The 16,231-nt window shown below is 35.4% G+C and overlaps 1 protein-coding gene across 1 annotated transcript in view; it reads left to right on the forward strand.

Annotated features, from left to right (window-relative positions):
• LOC122266849 (uncharacterized) overlaps positions 1-15,581 on the forward strand; it is a 21,204-nt gene extending 5,623 nt beyond the window's left edge. The window contains exons 2-5 of the mRNA XM_043036736.2: positions 6,739-6,861; positions 9,209-9,316; positions 10,842-10,937; positions 13,196-15,581. Of these exons, the coding sequence (XP_042892670.1) occupies positions 6,751-6,861; positions 9,209-9,316; positions 10,842-10,937; positions 13,196-13,510 (630 nt within the window). The 5' untranslated portion in view covers positions 6,739-6,750 and the 3' untranslated portion in view covers positions 13,511-15,581. The remainder of the gene's footprint in view (positions 1-6,738; positions 6,862-9,208; positions 9,317-10,841; positions 10,938-13,195) is intronic.
• Positions 15,582-16,231: the final 650 nt, after the last annotated feature.

The following is a 16,231-nucleotide window of genomic DNA, read 5'->3' on the forward strand; positions in this document are numbered from 1 at the left end:
AACGCATATTTAATGAAAAGATCAAACCATGGAAAGAAAACCGAAAACCTAGACTCTGAAGCATATTTCTTTTCATTTGTTTTTTGACGTTTTTTTCTATAGTTCCTTCATACCTTTTTTTTGTCTTCCTTCTTCTGTCTTTCTCATTTTCTTCTCATTTCTCTCCCTCAGTCATTCGCTCCCTCACTTTGCCTCGTCCTCTTCTTCCACATCATCTGTTTCTTAATTCTCTCTATCTACAAAACCCCCACTCACCAATTTACATCTGTCTTTGATAAACTTAAAGTTCCCCTGTCTTTCCCACTTCCTCTCATGTTCTTTCAGATCCTCATTTTTCATACCCCCCCCCTCTCTCTCACTTTTCCATTTCCCCCTAATTCCTCATTTTCCCAATGGCTCTTCTCTCTGTTACACTTTACCTCACAGTCTCCATCTACCGAAGGACAACCTCCCTCACACCTCCCCGTTATTCCATTCCTTTCACGTCTCATTCTCTCATAGTTTCTCTCTATCCCTCCCTTACTCTCTATCGTCTTCCCTCCTTTTCTCACAACTTCATACCTTCTTCCTTCATAGTTTCCCTCCGTCCACACTTTTCTCATCTCTTTTCCCTCCCTCACTCACAACTTTCCTTCCTCGCTCCATGCCTTTGTCTTTCTCCTTCCCTCCATGACTCTCCCTCTTACCTTCCTTCCCTCCCTGTCTCCTTCGCTCCCTCTCTACCTACCTTTCTCTCAAACGTCCCTCCCTACCGCATTCACTGTACCTACATTTCTCCCTCACCCCTCTATCTCTCCCTTCATCACATCTTCTTTTCATCACACTTTCTCTCTCTCACTCATCCCCCATTCCCTCACACCTTCCTTCTCTCGTCCATTTCCTCCCTCCCCCATTTCATCTGGCCATCATACCTTCCCTTCCTCCCTCCCTCCCTCATTCCCTCATACTTCTCTTCCTTCCCTCATTCCCTCACACTTTCCCTAACTCCATCTATCCCTCTTTCCTTCACACCTTCCCTCCCTCCCCCATACCCTCACACCTCCCCTACCCGCCCATTCCCTCGCAATATCCCCTAACTCCATCATTCCCTCTTTCCTTCACACCTTCCCTCCCTCACTCCCTCACCCTTCACCCTAGGATCAATGTACATGATTCACCCACCACCACACAGGGGAAGAAAAAGTAAACCTGATTAATGGTACGTCACCCTTTTTTGTGGCTTGATAACATAGGGTGATTCAGGATGTTCAACGCTGCGATATCGACCTCGTGGAGTGTCTTGTTTTCCCCTCAGAATGCCCCTTCTCTTTCGCTCTTTTCCCTCACTGTGTCTGTTTTCTTTCCCTCAATTTGGCCTTTCTCTTTCGCTCTTTTCCCTCACTGTCGCTTTTCTCTTTCTCTCTCTCTTTTCCTCTCACTATGGCCTTTCTCTTTCTCTCTCTTTCCCTCACTGTGTCTGTTCTCTTTCTCTCTCTTTCCCTCACTGTGGCCTTTCTCTTTCGCTCTCTTTTCCTCTCACTGTGGCCTTTCTCTTTCTCTCTCTTTCCCTCTCACTATGGCCTTTCTTTTTCTCTCTCTTTCCCTCACTGTGTCTGTTCTCTTTCTCTCTCTTTTCCTCTCACTGTGGCCTTTCTCTTTCTCTCTCTATTCCTCTCACTGTGGCCTTTCTCTTTCTCTCTCTTCTTCTCACTGTAATTTTTCTCTTTCTCTTTTTCCCCTCATTGTGCTCTGTCTCTCTCTCTTCCCCCCATAATACCTGTTCTCTTTCCTTCTTTCTTTCCCCCTCAGTGTGCATGTTTTCTATTTCTATTTTCTACACTTTGTACCTTTTCTTTTCCTCTGCGTTTCCCCTTTCGTTCTCTCTTTTATCCCCTCTTTCTTTTATCTTTTCGTCTTTATTCGTTTTTATTTTAGCATTTCGCTTGTTTCCTTCCGTTTCCCTAGTTTTCGAAGTTCCCTCTTTTTTCCCCTTTTCTTGTTTTATCTTCTCCCAGCTCCACCTCCCTCTTCCCCCTCCCTCTCTACCCCCACCCTACTTTCCTTCCTCTCAATCTTCCCATCACTCCCTCTCAACCCTCTACCTCCCCCCCCTTTCCCCCCTTCCCTGCCCCTCTTTCTCCTAATCTCTCCTCCCCCTTTCCTTCGCCTCTCCCCCCCCTTCCTATTTACCCAAAATAAAAATGTTTCGAGTGGTAATTTTTGATTGATTATTTTGGACATTTAGATAAAGACACTTTAAGGGATTTGCTCTTCTGGTAATAAAGTTGTACAGTTCTTTAGCGGGAAAAAACGATGATTAAATTATCAAATTAGATTTTCTTTTTTAGGCCTTTAGTTTAGTCTCGAAACCTTGAATTAGTTTTCATATATGGGTTATACATATTTCATAGGTTATGTATTCATTAAATAAAAACAATTGTTTATCTATTCATTTGCATTACCGTATTCGATTTTTTTTTTGCCATGTAGGGAAGCAATTTAAATGACTTATTTGTTGTTTGTAATTAACGTTGTAATGTGAAGATCACGTGACTTTGGATATGTTAAATCGTCGCCTGACCATATCATTACGTAATTAATTTAATTGATCACATAATCAACCAACTTTTCTCGTTTTTTGAAATGTGTACGGCAAAAGGAAAGTATCGTCATCGCAGAGGGTGTCCTACAAGCAGCCTACACATTCCTACATTAACCGCTCCAGTCATACCGTGCTTTCTGTATGATTGAACTGTCCTTACATCATGTTCTAATTTTTTAAAAGATGTATCAAATGAATGTTTTGCTTTTTATATGAGAAAAATTGTTATCTATAAATAGGCCTTTGATTTATCTCTTGGGTGAGTGTTTAATACGGGTGTTTATCTTTATAATTGATTTAGATTTTTATTTTTTTCTACTTAAAAATAAGCATGTATCATTAGAGCACATATCATTATCATTATATATGTATATATGACAGTTATGATGATGATGTCATAATAATTATGATGATATTAATGATAATGATTTAAACTATTTACAAAATCTACTATTACGACAAATAAATTTGCCATGAGTAGTAATTATCCTATTCCCGTCATAATTATCATCATCATCATAATCATCAATTTTATACTCAAAGTCCTTCCAAGGCCGCAATCTTCTACCTGTAGAAGAAAATCAGAAACTATCACTATCGTACCCACGGGATTGTGCGACCAGCAGAGGTTTCAATCCGCCCAGTGAAGGTTTGAGTCCATTCAGTAGAGGTTTGAGTCCGCCCAATAGAGGTTTCAGTCCACCCAGTGGAGGTTTGAGTCCGCCCAGTTATGTTCTGTTTTATGTACAGTAGCCAGGATTAGGGAGGGACCAGAGCGCCAGCCCTATAAACAGGGGGGGAGGAAGATAGGGAATTCAGGGGTGGGAGTAACAATTTTGTGCCTTTTTTACGACATCTGGAGGGTTGAGTTGACCCATAAATCGGGGTATGATTATGTTAAGTTGTAATCGATAATGTGGAAACGTGATCTCAGTCATTTTGTCGATGGTATATGTCTTCCAGCCTTGTTTTCGTGTGTTATTTATGTCTTTCTGTTGTCCAGGGGCGTGGGTGAAAAATGGGAATAACTCTGATATTTGAATCAAATGAGTAATGTGATGGTTGATACTTGACGAAGGGAATATGTATCTTCTTGTTACACATTATCAAAATCACAGTTAGAAGTGAGACAAAATTTTATACTTAAATCCAAAGTGAAATATATTAAAAGGATTATTGATGAAGGAGCTATTCTTTATGAAAAGTTGTGGGATTATCTGTATGAAAAGTTGTGGAATTTTCTATATGAAAAGACGGGGAATCAGCATTTTGAACCAAATTATATTATATAGCAAATGGAAATCTGAAGAAGAATCATGTTTTCAGCAGTCTGGTACCACTGGTTATGAGTAGCTGAGCTCTTTTATCGTAATTTTCCTCAAAGGAGTGTTTCAGGAATTATATTCCTTCATCTCCAACTTAAAATTACTACTATAAAAAGAAATGTTCATGTCAAAAAAAAAACAAAACAATCAGCAACAAAAGACATTGGATGATGACAGTCATAATAATGAAAACAATGATAATAATGATAATATTAATTATGATAATGATAATACTAATACTAATAGTAATGATAATATAGATAATGATATCAATAATAACAATAATAATAGTAGTAGTGATGAATAATGGTAATAAGAGTAATCATGATGATAACGATAACAACAATAGTAACAATATAGATAATGATAGCAATAATAACAATAGTGGTGATGAATATAGAGAGGATGATGATAATGACAATAATTACTATTGCTACTATCCTTAGTATCACTGCAATATGTCCTTTACACTGTTACCATTTCTATCAAAGAGATCAACAATGTTGAAATTTGTATTTAAAATCCTATTTTACTTTTGACATCTTTTGCCCTTATTCTTAATCGTCAAACCATCATAGTTCATTTCACAACCCATCGAAACGCAGGATCCCAGCTGACTTTACATAACATTTTATTTCGCTTTCACCGTCAAGAGGTAATCAATAAGTCCATAGGGAAGGGGGGAGGGGGTTAGCAACAGAATCTTGAATATACAATAGAAATGAGATTGAGAATTTTTTTTATAAGTTACGGGATTATTTAAAACTTAAAGAATGTTCCGGTTGATATTTTCCTTGTATATTTTTCATCGTGGTTTAGTAGTCGTAGATTATACACTTAGATATTTTTTTTAAACAAAGTACCAAATAAACTTCATGAAAAAAAATATATACATCAATCTATTTAGTAGTTTTAATTACTATTTCGGAATCATCTGAACTTATTTTTTTATCAAATGTTTGGTAACTACCATGTCAACATTGCATACCTCCTTTTTTCCAAATATACATAAAATAGAAATAAAAAGATATAGAAAAAATATGAAAAAAAATGTTGAAGAACAGTTTTCCGAACATCACAAACAAAATCCACAACATTGAACCCACATAAGTTATTTACACATAGTTTTATGCATCTCCTTTTGATGTTAGGAGAGGGAATAAATGCCAGACTTAACGATTAGACTATAAGTAATGTCGGAGGAAAAAAACCCTCCATTTACGTTTTCTTTCTTAGACGCAAAATTTCAAAGCCTTCGTGACATATGGTTAGAGTTTGAGTTTCTTTACTACAATACTTTTTTTTTTTTTTTTTTTACAACATTTCGGGTCCTTTCTCTACTGCACGCTATGGTTCTATCAGGAATACTTTCCATGGTGGTAAAGTGATTCCATGGTTTAATATCACGATCCATTATGCTGTTAGTATTTGATGTTACTTTTTTTTATAACGTAAGAGACATGCAGTCCTGTATTTTTTTCTCAAAAGTATCTATTATATTTTGTTTTGTTTTACGTCAGATTACCTTTGTTTTAAAAAATGAAAAAAATACAAATATGTAATCACCTTCAAGTGCAATATAGCTCAAACTCAAATTATAAAACATCTATTGAATTCGCAATGTCTTGAAAGTCTAGATTCATCACCAGACCCAGAAAATATTGACCGAGAACGAAAACACAGCATATATGTGATATCACTATTTCTCGTGACCTCTCGTGACCTTTCGTGACCCAGAAGGTTCAGGATCAATATGCGGCCTTCTTGGTATCTTCTGCGTGTTTGGAAACGTAGATAAAAATTGTAGATGTGTTTTGTCTTTTATCTATTTATCTGTTTTTTTTTGTTTATCTATTACAATTTTTTTCGATTAATCGGTGTTCTGTGAATATATGAAATGTATGATTCGAGTGATTCGAATGATAAGGTATTTTGTCTGAAGTTCAGTATTCATGTCTTTTCAAATGTATTTTTGTAGGTTTTATAGCAATTTCCTTCATGTAAGTGAGTGATTAATGCACACAAACACACACACACACACACACACACACCATGTCTGTCTATCTATCTGTATGCGTTTGTCAGTGAAAGAGAGAGTGTGCATGTGAAAAAACATAACATACTTTTTTAATATCATTCTGTTCATACTTCCGTTCTCTGCACAGTCATTCCACAGTAGTATATGGTCTATAAAGTCGCAATGTATTATGTACAATAGTCCATTTTATTTCTTGGATCACGCATATGGAAACGCACTGTAAAACTAGGACGAATTTTACCTTTTACAATTCCGTAAATAAAAATATCTTATTCTGCATCGCATTTTCTCCTTCGTCAGAATTGTATATCCAATGCAATAGAACAGAAGAACGGTCGAAATACCCCAATTAATGAAATGCAGGACATATCAACTTAATTTCAAAACAGTAAGAGTCAAAAAAACTTCTGTTAAGATGGTCCATTTTATCTCAGGATAGTAACGGTGAAATTAACCACCGGGAATAGACTGTTGAACTAATTATCATTCTAACAAAACCCCCACAAAGGATTTTGGAATGTCTGTCACAGTGGCGGCTTAAACTGTTCCTTGGTAATGGGACTGTAGAGCCTATTAATTTAATTTCAGAACTGCACCATTAATGGATCATATAATAATAATCCATGGTCGGAGTCGAACCTGTATCATAATACAGGACTATAATGATATGTAAATCTTGATAATAATATCACATATATTTTATTCACTATAAGATATACACCTATCAATTTGCTAACGATTAATCTAACCCCTGGAAATATACTGAAAAAAACTATATAGCTTCTTTCTTCCAGCACAATTCCACAATGGGCTACGGAAGGCGCTGCGGGTGCTGGGCCCTCAGCGAACTCGAGCTGGAGCGGTCGCGGCATCAGGCAACCCTCGAGGAGAACACCAGGTACCAGCGACACATACAGGTGAGTCTTGCTTGTTAGAATTCACTACTGACGATTTACGTTGTTTACGCGTAGGGATAATTTGGTGAAGAGGTTGACTGTTCAGAAGATTGGACTCTTTACAAGATTTTTTTTTTTCTGAGACAAATCAATTTACTCAAAAAATTGGAATTACAAACTGCCTTTAGTTTTCCTCGTTCTCCACTGTTTTTCATGACACACGATGTTGACGTGAAAGATATTTGTAAATAAACAAAGGTATATGTACTTTCAATCATACAGTCTTTGACATTAGGACGTCAGTATGGACATTTCTTTTTTTTCTTTGTGGATAGGTGTCCCTTTTAGTTGATTGTGTTTTCAGCTATGAATATAAATAGAAAACATAGCAAGGTAAGAAGAATACAAGATGAATAAGGTTATTTTTTACTCAATCTATCTCGCTATATAAATAATAAATATAAATCCGTGGTAGATACCTGTCTTATCTTCCTGACAATAGATAATGCTCATATGCAGTTAAATTCAGAGCGGTAGCAATAATTGTAAGAGTAGTGATGACGATAGAGAGAGAGAGAGTGAGAGAGAGAGAGAGAGAGAGAGAGAGAGAGAGAGAGAGAGAGAGAGAGAGAGAGAGAGAGAGATAAAGATAGATAGAGATAGATAGATATATAGAGATAGAGATATATATAGTGATATATAAATATATAGAGATAGATAGATGGATAGAGATAGATAGATAGATAGATAAATAGATAGATAGATAGATAGATAGATAGATAGATAGATAGACAGACAGATAGATAGATAGATAGATAGATAGATAGATAGATAGATAGATAGATAGATAGAGAGAGAGAGAGAGAAAAGTAATAATAATCCACGAAACACAACAAACATCCATCCGTTCTTCACAACCCCAATAAATCAGCCTTCCTTTGTTTTCCCCGTCACACCCTGTCTAATAACAACGTTGCCTCGATAACACACTCAGGTAACCTAGAGGTCAGTCACATGCACACACAGGAAAGGCATTCGCTCATCACGCCAGAATCTCCTCTGCTTGACCCTGTCGGACGCACGCCAGGCTCGCTCTTCCAAGATGTCCGTTAATATCTTGCTCGAGAAACACGCGAGCGATAGCTAGCCTTGCGGTCTTCTCGGTCAAGCTGTGTTGTATGTTTCTATATGTTGTGTTTTCTTTACAGATGATGGTCTTTGGCGTTGGTTCTGTGTGTTGTTTCTTTGATATGTTGTAGGGAGTGTATTTTTTTTTTTTTTTTTTTTTTTTGCGGGGGGGTCTTCTGTGTCGTTTTGTCTAAGTATTTTCGTTGTGTGTCTCTTGTGTCTTTATAATATGAGGCTATGGTGTATTTGGATATTCATGTTTTCTCTACGTTTTCCTATATTAGGTTATAGGTATTGCATATGTATCTTTTTAGGTCTACATTAACCCATTCCAACAATAGCTATTATGTTATTTTTTTACATCAAGTTATATCAAAATACATCATTATATATCAATATCTTCAACATAATCATAATTATAATCATAATCATCACTTTGTTAAAATCATTATTCTTAAAAATCTTATCCTACGGCCTGTTTCTTGATCTTCCTCTTACTCTGCCTTAAATTCACCGAAATATTTTATAAAAAAAAATGTCGCCACAGAAAATGGAACGTCATAGTTACATTATACGCTTAAATATTTAGCTAAGCCAGATATTCATATATGGTTCCTATGAACACTAAAATCCTAAGATAGCACAATATAGATTAAATGAATGGTGTATATTATTGATAATGATAATTATATTAAGAATGATAATAGTTTGATAATGACGATGATGATAATGATGATAATAAGGATAATAATGATAATATTGATAATAACAATAATAATTACAAATATGATCATTACAATAATTATAGTAAAAATGGCAATGGTTATGATGATAATCAGAATAATGACAACAACAACAAGCGATATCGATCATGAAAATAATGATAGATATAATAATAATGATATTGATACTACTACTACTAATCATTATCAGAATATTAATAGTAATAGTATGATGATGATGATGATAATAATAATAATAATAATGATAATAATAATAATAATAATAATAATAATAATAATAATAATAATAATGATAGTAATAAAAAATTATATCAATGATAATAACAGCAGCAATGATAAAATAGATTAAAAGATATAACAATAATAGCAAGAGTAATATTGCTAACAACAGAATCCTAAGACACCCAACATCAATACCAGCACACATCACGTCAACACATTCTTATCCGCCAAAGACTAAACAGCATTGTGTGTGTGTGTGTGTGTCTCTCGTGCAGGATCTGCGGGATGAGCTGTCTACCATGCATGCAACGGTGGCTGACCTGGAACGACGGTACTCCGACCTCTCTGCAAGATACCGTGGTACTGTGGCGTCTTTGGATGAGGTAGGTGGTGGTAGGTTGTCGGAGGTTGTCGTAGGTTGTGGTATGAGGGTATGTGTGGTGGTTGAGTTTTTAGGGGATGGGGTTTTGTAGGGGTGGTTGGTAGGTGTGTGTGTTGTGTGTGTGTGTTTAGGGGGGGGGGCTTGTTTATGGGTTGAGGGGGGGGGGGAGGAATGTTGGGTAGTGTGTGTTTGTGTGTGCGTATGTGTGTGTGTGTGTGTGATAATGAGGCTTGTGTAGAAGATGCAATTTTATGGGTAAATATATGTTGCGTGCAAACACACACACACACACGTACGCACGCATGCACGCACGCACGCACACACACACAAACACACACTACACACACACACACACAAAGCAAACAAACAAATACACAAACACAATCCCATTCTACATCCCCTCTGCCCCCTCTACACACCCTACACCCATACACGTCTCGATAACAAAGAAAAAAAAACACCCCTAATAACTTATTTGTCTTTTTTTATGTCACAAACACATTCACACAATTTGCATGCCGAGAAGACACAAAGACGAGGAGGTAATGAGCCGAAAGATAAACACAGAAGGTAAAGAAGACAAAAAAAATCGTTCAATATTATCCTAGGAATGCGTTTTGCGTGAGGGGACGTGGGGCCGGTGGGGGGGGGGTGAGGGGGGAGTAAGAGGGTAGAGGGTGGGGAAGGGGGAGATGAGAGAGGGAGTGAGGGGAGTGAAGGCGGTGAGCGGGAGGGAGGGTAAGGGGGAAGGGGGGGAGTGAGGGGAGTGAAGGGAGTGGGTTAGAGGGAGGGTAAGGGGGAGGGAGGGGATAAGGGTGAGGGGAAAGGGAACGGGAGAGAATATTGAATAGGCGTTGGTTATCTTGTCTCTTTCATTTTGATTTTGAATGTTCTTAATTTCCATGCTGTGTCCTTGTTATCATCATGACCATTGATATTATAATCATCATTAATATTATTATCATTATCATTATTTTGTTCGATGATGATAAGAATGGTAATGTAAATGATATTAATGCTGATAATAATTATGATGATAATAATATTGACATTAATAATAATTATAGTAATAAAAATCATAATGATGATGGTAATGATAATGATAATGACACGAATGGTGAAAATTATAATAATGATCTTGATAATAATAGTAATAATAATGATAATAACGATGATGATAACTGATGATTATAACAATAATGATTACAACGATAATGATTACAACAATAATAAGGACAATAATAATAATGAGGATGTTAACGATAATAAAAATAACGATAGTAATACCGATAACAATGATAATAGTACTGATAATGATACTAATGATAATGATGATGCTAATATTAATGATAATAACAGTAATGATAATGATGATAATTGCAATGATGAGAGTCACTACCACCGATATCATTATCATTATTATCATTGCCATTGCCATCACCGGTACCACCACAATCCCTACCAAAATCACCATCACCAACCCCCTACCACCACAATCACCATCACTCACCATATCTTCCCTCCAGGTAAACGACACTACACTGCGACTGAAGGACCATTCATCCGACCTTACTGATGAAAATAGAAGGCTACGTTTGAACTGCGAGAAGCTACAGGAAGAGGTTTGTGTGGTAGATGTAGATGGTAGGTGTATATGGTAGATGTAGATGGTAGATGGTAGGTGTAGATTGTAGGTGTAGAGGTAGGATGATATGGTAGATGTTGATGGTAGGTGTAGTTGTAGATGGTAGATGGTAGGTGTAAATGGTAGATGTAGATGGTAGGTGTAGATGGTAGGTGTAGATGGTAGATGTAGATGGTAGGTGTAGATGGTAGGTGTAGATGGTAGATATATATGGTTATTGTACATGGTAGGTGTGTTGGTTTGTATGGCAGGTGTTGATAGTAGGTGTGTTAGTTTGAATGGTAGATGTAGATGGCAGGCGTGTTTTATCTATCCTTCTTTTGTATGGTAGGTGTATGTGGTAGATGTATTGGTTTGGATGGTAGATGTGGATGGTAGGTATGTTGGTTTGTATGATGGGATGTCTATCATACTTTTACATCAGGGGGATGCTGCATCATTACATCTTAAAGAATGTTGTCGAATGATTAAAATGATCTTAAGAAATTACAAACGTCCAAGGTTTACGTCGTTTTGGTGTGTCTGTTATAGAAATCGATAGAATGAGCGTAGACATTATAGCGTACAGTTTAATTATATAAATTCAGGGAAGGGAAACGCTGAACTGTTTCTTGGAATCTGTCCATTCATGCTCCATTGATCCTCGAAATCAATAGTATGAATGTAGGTTGTCGAAAAGAAATGTAGATAAATTAGCTTAATGTTTTAGTAAATGAGTAAGTAATCTATACATATATATATTGTAGCGTTTTTCCCCTTCAGCTCCAGGTGTTCCGACACAGAGATCGTGTGTGGCTGACCGACTGCACACACAGCATTAATCAAAAGTTGAGATGATTATGTATTTGAGTTTTTCTTATTTCTTTTGGAATTATACAGTTTTGAGGGATCATAGGGATATATATATATATATATATATATATATATATATATATATATATATATATATATATATATATATACATTGACACAACTAGGTATTCAAAAGACAAAGTTCTGGAAATAATTTGCAATCAAGTGTTTGTAAAATTTACTAATTAAGTAGGTGATGTAGTAGTATTTTATCTTTTATCTTAATTATAAAAACTAGTTATCAATAAGAACTTCCGCTGAAAATAATACAGTAGCAATAAAGACAAACTTGTACTTTGATAATAACATGATGTATTCAGCAGTTATACCTCAGTAGTTGTTTACTTCCAAGAAGAAAAAAAACATACAAACAAATGAACGAAACAAAAAGAAAAAGAGAACGGATTAAACCATAGGTTTGATCCATCTTCCTTTGTTCTAAACGATGATTTTATGGATATAGTATACTCACATACCTTAATAGAGACTACATGCAATTTAAAGGCATCGTGAAAATATCTCCCCTTTGGCAATTATTCAAACTTTGCAATTAAAGTGTCACGCAAAATGAGAGTTCTTTTTCCCTATTCTTTTTTGTTGTTGTTGGAAAATCCTATTTTTTCCGACCAAAATTACTCACATATTTGCTTTGCTTTTACTTTACAGAAAACGTGAAGATATTTTCGTAAGGCGAGGGAAACGTGCTTACATACATTCTTTTTGTTTACATTATTATGATTGTGTATTTAGGGTTTTTAAATGTTTTTTTTCGTACAATATATAATAACGGTCTTATATTTACAAATACCTGATACTTGTAAATTATTTGACGAGCTAAAAGTTAAGGTCATTAGTGCCGTAGTCACTTGCATATTCATCTTTGTCTGTTTCTCCATAATTACATTTCTTCTTATACTATTTATCTCATCTTTATATATTTCTACACATTTCTTCTCTTCAATTCTCATACATATGTCTATCAATGCAATTTCAGAAAAAAAAAATCGGCGTAATTCTGTTTATCATCTTCCTCTATGATATGACATTCCTTTTCCTTCTTGTACCATCTAAGTCATCTTTGTCTATACTTACCTGATTACACTTCCTCTATCATTCCTTCCTTCTTTGCCTATTCCTTCCTTACTTTTGTATATTTCTACTTGATTCCATCTTCCCCAATCTATTTCCTCTTTGTACCTTCCTACCTAATTCATTTCATCTTTACCTATTTCTACCTTATTACCATTTCTCCTCCTTTTACCATTCATTTCTTATACATACATCTCCACCTGATTACACCTCCTCCTCCTTTTCTCTCTTCCACCCTTTATTTCATCCCTGTACATTCCCACCTGACAACCCTCTCTCTCCCCCCCTCCCCAGGCCCGGAGCCTCCGCGAGCAGCTCCAGAACGCCCTCTCGGACGCCGAGGACGAGCACCGGCGTCGTGTCTCGAGCGAAGTGTCTCTCTCGCGCGACCTTGCCGACAGGGAGCGGAAGTTTACCATGAAGCTCCGACGGGCGAATTCCTTGCACGACATGGACAAAGTGCACCTCCGTCAGGACCTCGATCGCCTCTACCACGCCCTGCGACGGGAGAAATACACGAATAAGTACCTGAGGGATTACCGTCACCATTATTATTGTGGACACCATGACTGTGTCGATTGTGTGTACGACCCCATGTTGCTGGACTGAGCTCGCCGGATGACGCAGGAACTTGAGCTTATGGATTTAGATTATAGAGATTGTTTATTTATCTATGATTTATTCGATTTGTTTTATCTATCCTTCCTCTTTTTCTGTTAGATGCTTGAATATGTCATTTTCTCAGCGTATTTATTTGTTTTATCAGTCTGATGTTGTTGGATCGAGCTCAAAGAATGTTGCAGGAATTCCAACTTATCGTAACAATACATTCAGATTTTAGCCTTTCAATGTTTGATTGTGTCATTTCTCAACGTGTAATTGGTTTACAGTCCTGTTTTGGCCAAATTTTCAAACTGTGCATGAATATCTTTTTTTTGTAAGTTCACCAAACTTAAAAAAAAGAAGGAATAACTTCATATAAAATATTCCTTAGCATATTTCTCTCACAACAGAAAACGAAACAGGCTATGATTCAGTTTGAGGTCATGCATGACTTCCAGATTTGATTAATAATTCTTTGTGAATCAGATTCAATCATCACAACTTTCGCCTTTCACATCTAGTATTTGTTGTCTTTAGCATACCAGTTTTATTAGCGCAGCGTGATTTTATTCAAGAGAATTTGATTTTCAATCTAATTTCACGTTAGACACTGAATTATTATTATTTATACTAAAATAAAACAAAAGTAGATAAACGATAAAAAAATACAATAGATAACAAAAAGAAAAAAAAAGTTAGATTTTTTAACGATAAACGATTTTCAATCTCAAGTTAGAATATGAAACAAATTCATTGATTCTGATATAATTTTCGTACTTTTTATCTGCACATTTGTTCTATTATTCATCTTCATGATAGTGAAGTTAAGCGTTACAATTCCGTCCAGACCCCTCCCCCCAAAAAAGATTAATCATAATACTAAAAATACATAAATAAAAGGATAATCAAACCACAATGTTAGTAAAAGTACCATGATTATTAGTATAAATGATATATAAATCCGTATCAAGAGATGTATATTCATGGAGGAGGAGGACTGTATAATTCAAATTTTATATAGATCATTTACGCTAATAGAAATGGCAGATTTACATTGCTACATTAGGTTTTCTTGTCTTATTTAGTGTCATGGCCAACTTATCCTGCTTAACAAAATAACAGATATCCAGATATAGTTGTAATATTATCATAACCATTACGGAGGAATATAAAGTCTAGGCTGTGCTGCACATATTGCTGTAAATGAATAGATACAGTGATAGATTTAAGAGAAATTATATTGGGAAAATATTAATGTTTGACAGTGGTGTTTCGTGCATTATGGACGTAACAGTTAGCTGTTTTCTTCAGTGGAAATTTTCTTGACTTTTCCAATGCTTCACATTTATCATTGCGATGTGAAATGAAGTTGGGAACTGCTTGCAAACTATTCTTTAACTTGAATATAAAGAAAGACGTAATTGATTAGATACACAATTGTTGATAATTATCTAATGTTTAAATTTTATCTTATTTTTTGTTCGTGTTTATGTGATGCTATTCATCATTGGTACCAATCATATTATATTTGTTATCATAATTAAAAGTTTTACCCTTCCTATTGTTGATTTACTATTTTCAGAGCTTTAATATTTTATAATGATCTTACTTTGGGTCCTATTACACTTTCTCATATTTCATTTTCTCCATGATCATATTGTTGTTATTATCGTGTAATTCGTATTTTCATTATCATCATTCTTGTTGTTATTATTTAATTGTTTGTTAATATCGGTGTTAACATTATTGTGGAAATTTAGCACTAGCATTATCATAATGATTGCTATTGTCATATTATATCCTGGCCTCTCATTGTTGTTAATGTTATTATTATGCTTATCATTATAATTATTGTTATTCTTAACATTATCAAACTGGCAATAGTGATAATGATATCGATTATCAGAATTATTGTATATTCATTATCATTAATATTTCACCATCGGCATTATGATTTTCATAATTATGGTTCTATATTCATTATATTCTTCATCACCATATCTCCTGTTATTATCAGTACGATTATGATATTCCTTATAAAACAAAGTTTCTTAGCCTTAAGAGTAATACAACCAAAGCTGTTAATCTGTTATCAATATCCTTCTAATTGGTTTTACGATCAAGACAGATTATCATAATCAGTAACAAATTCGACATCATTTTGTGAATCATCCATTACCACTGATAATTCTTCACGGAATCTTATAATCACTAATATTTCACCACAGTTCCCCCTTTCTTTCAGATCACTTAAGTTTTCTTTGTTTCTCGTATCTATATAGTGAATGTATGTAGCTATAGGAGGCGCCCACGCATATTTCCTTTTTGTTGTATAAAAAACCCTTCTCAGTTTCATCTAACCATGTAACGAACGATGAGAATGATGTGTATGATGAAGCAATTTGCCGATAAAGGTATGAATGAAACTGATTAACTTCATAACGCAAGAAATGTGATTTTTTGCTTCTCGATTACTCATCATCAGAATTTCGTGTAATTCTGGCGATAGGGTAATCGAAACTTATTAATCACATCTGCGTTGTGAAGTTATTCAGTATCATGTATACCTTTATCTACATTTGTCACAATGAACTCTGTACAAGCATTTTGTCCTTTCCCGTTGGTACCGCTGTTAAACGGGGCCGGATTTAAGCGTAAGGATTTAAGGGATTTCTGAAGACGTCATTATTTTATCGAAAGGTTTTATATCAAAAGTATAATTCAAGT

Source organism: Penaeus japonicus, unplaced genomic scaffold (genome assembly GCF_977035675.1).
Source record: "Penaeus japonicus unplaced genomic scaffold, GWHDUDI00000001_assembly GWHDUDI00000018, whole genome shotgun sequence".
Lineage (NCBI taxonomy): Eukaryota > Metazoa > Arthropoda > Malacostraca > Decapoda > Penaeidae > Penaeus > Penaeus japonicus.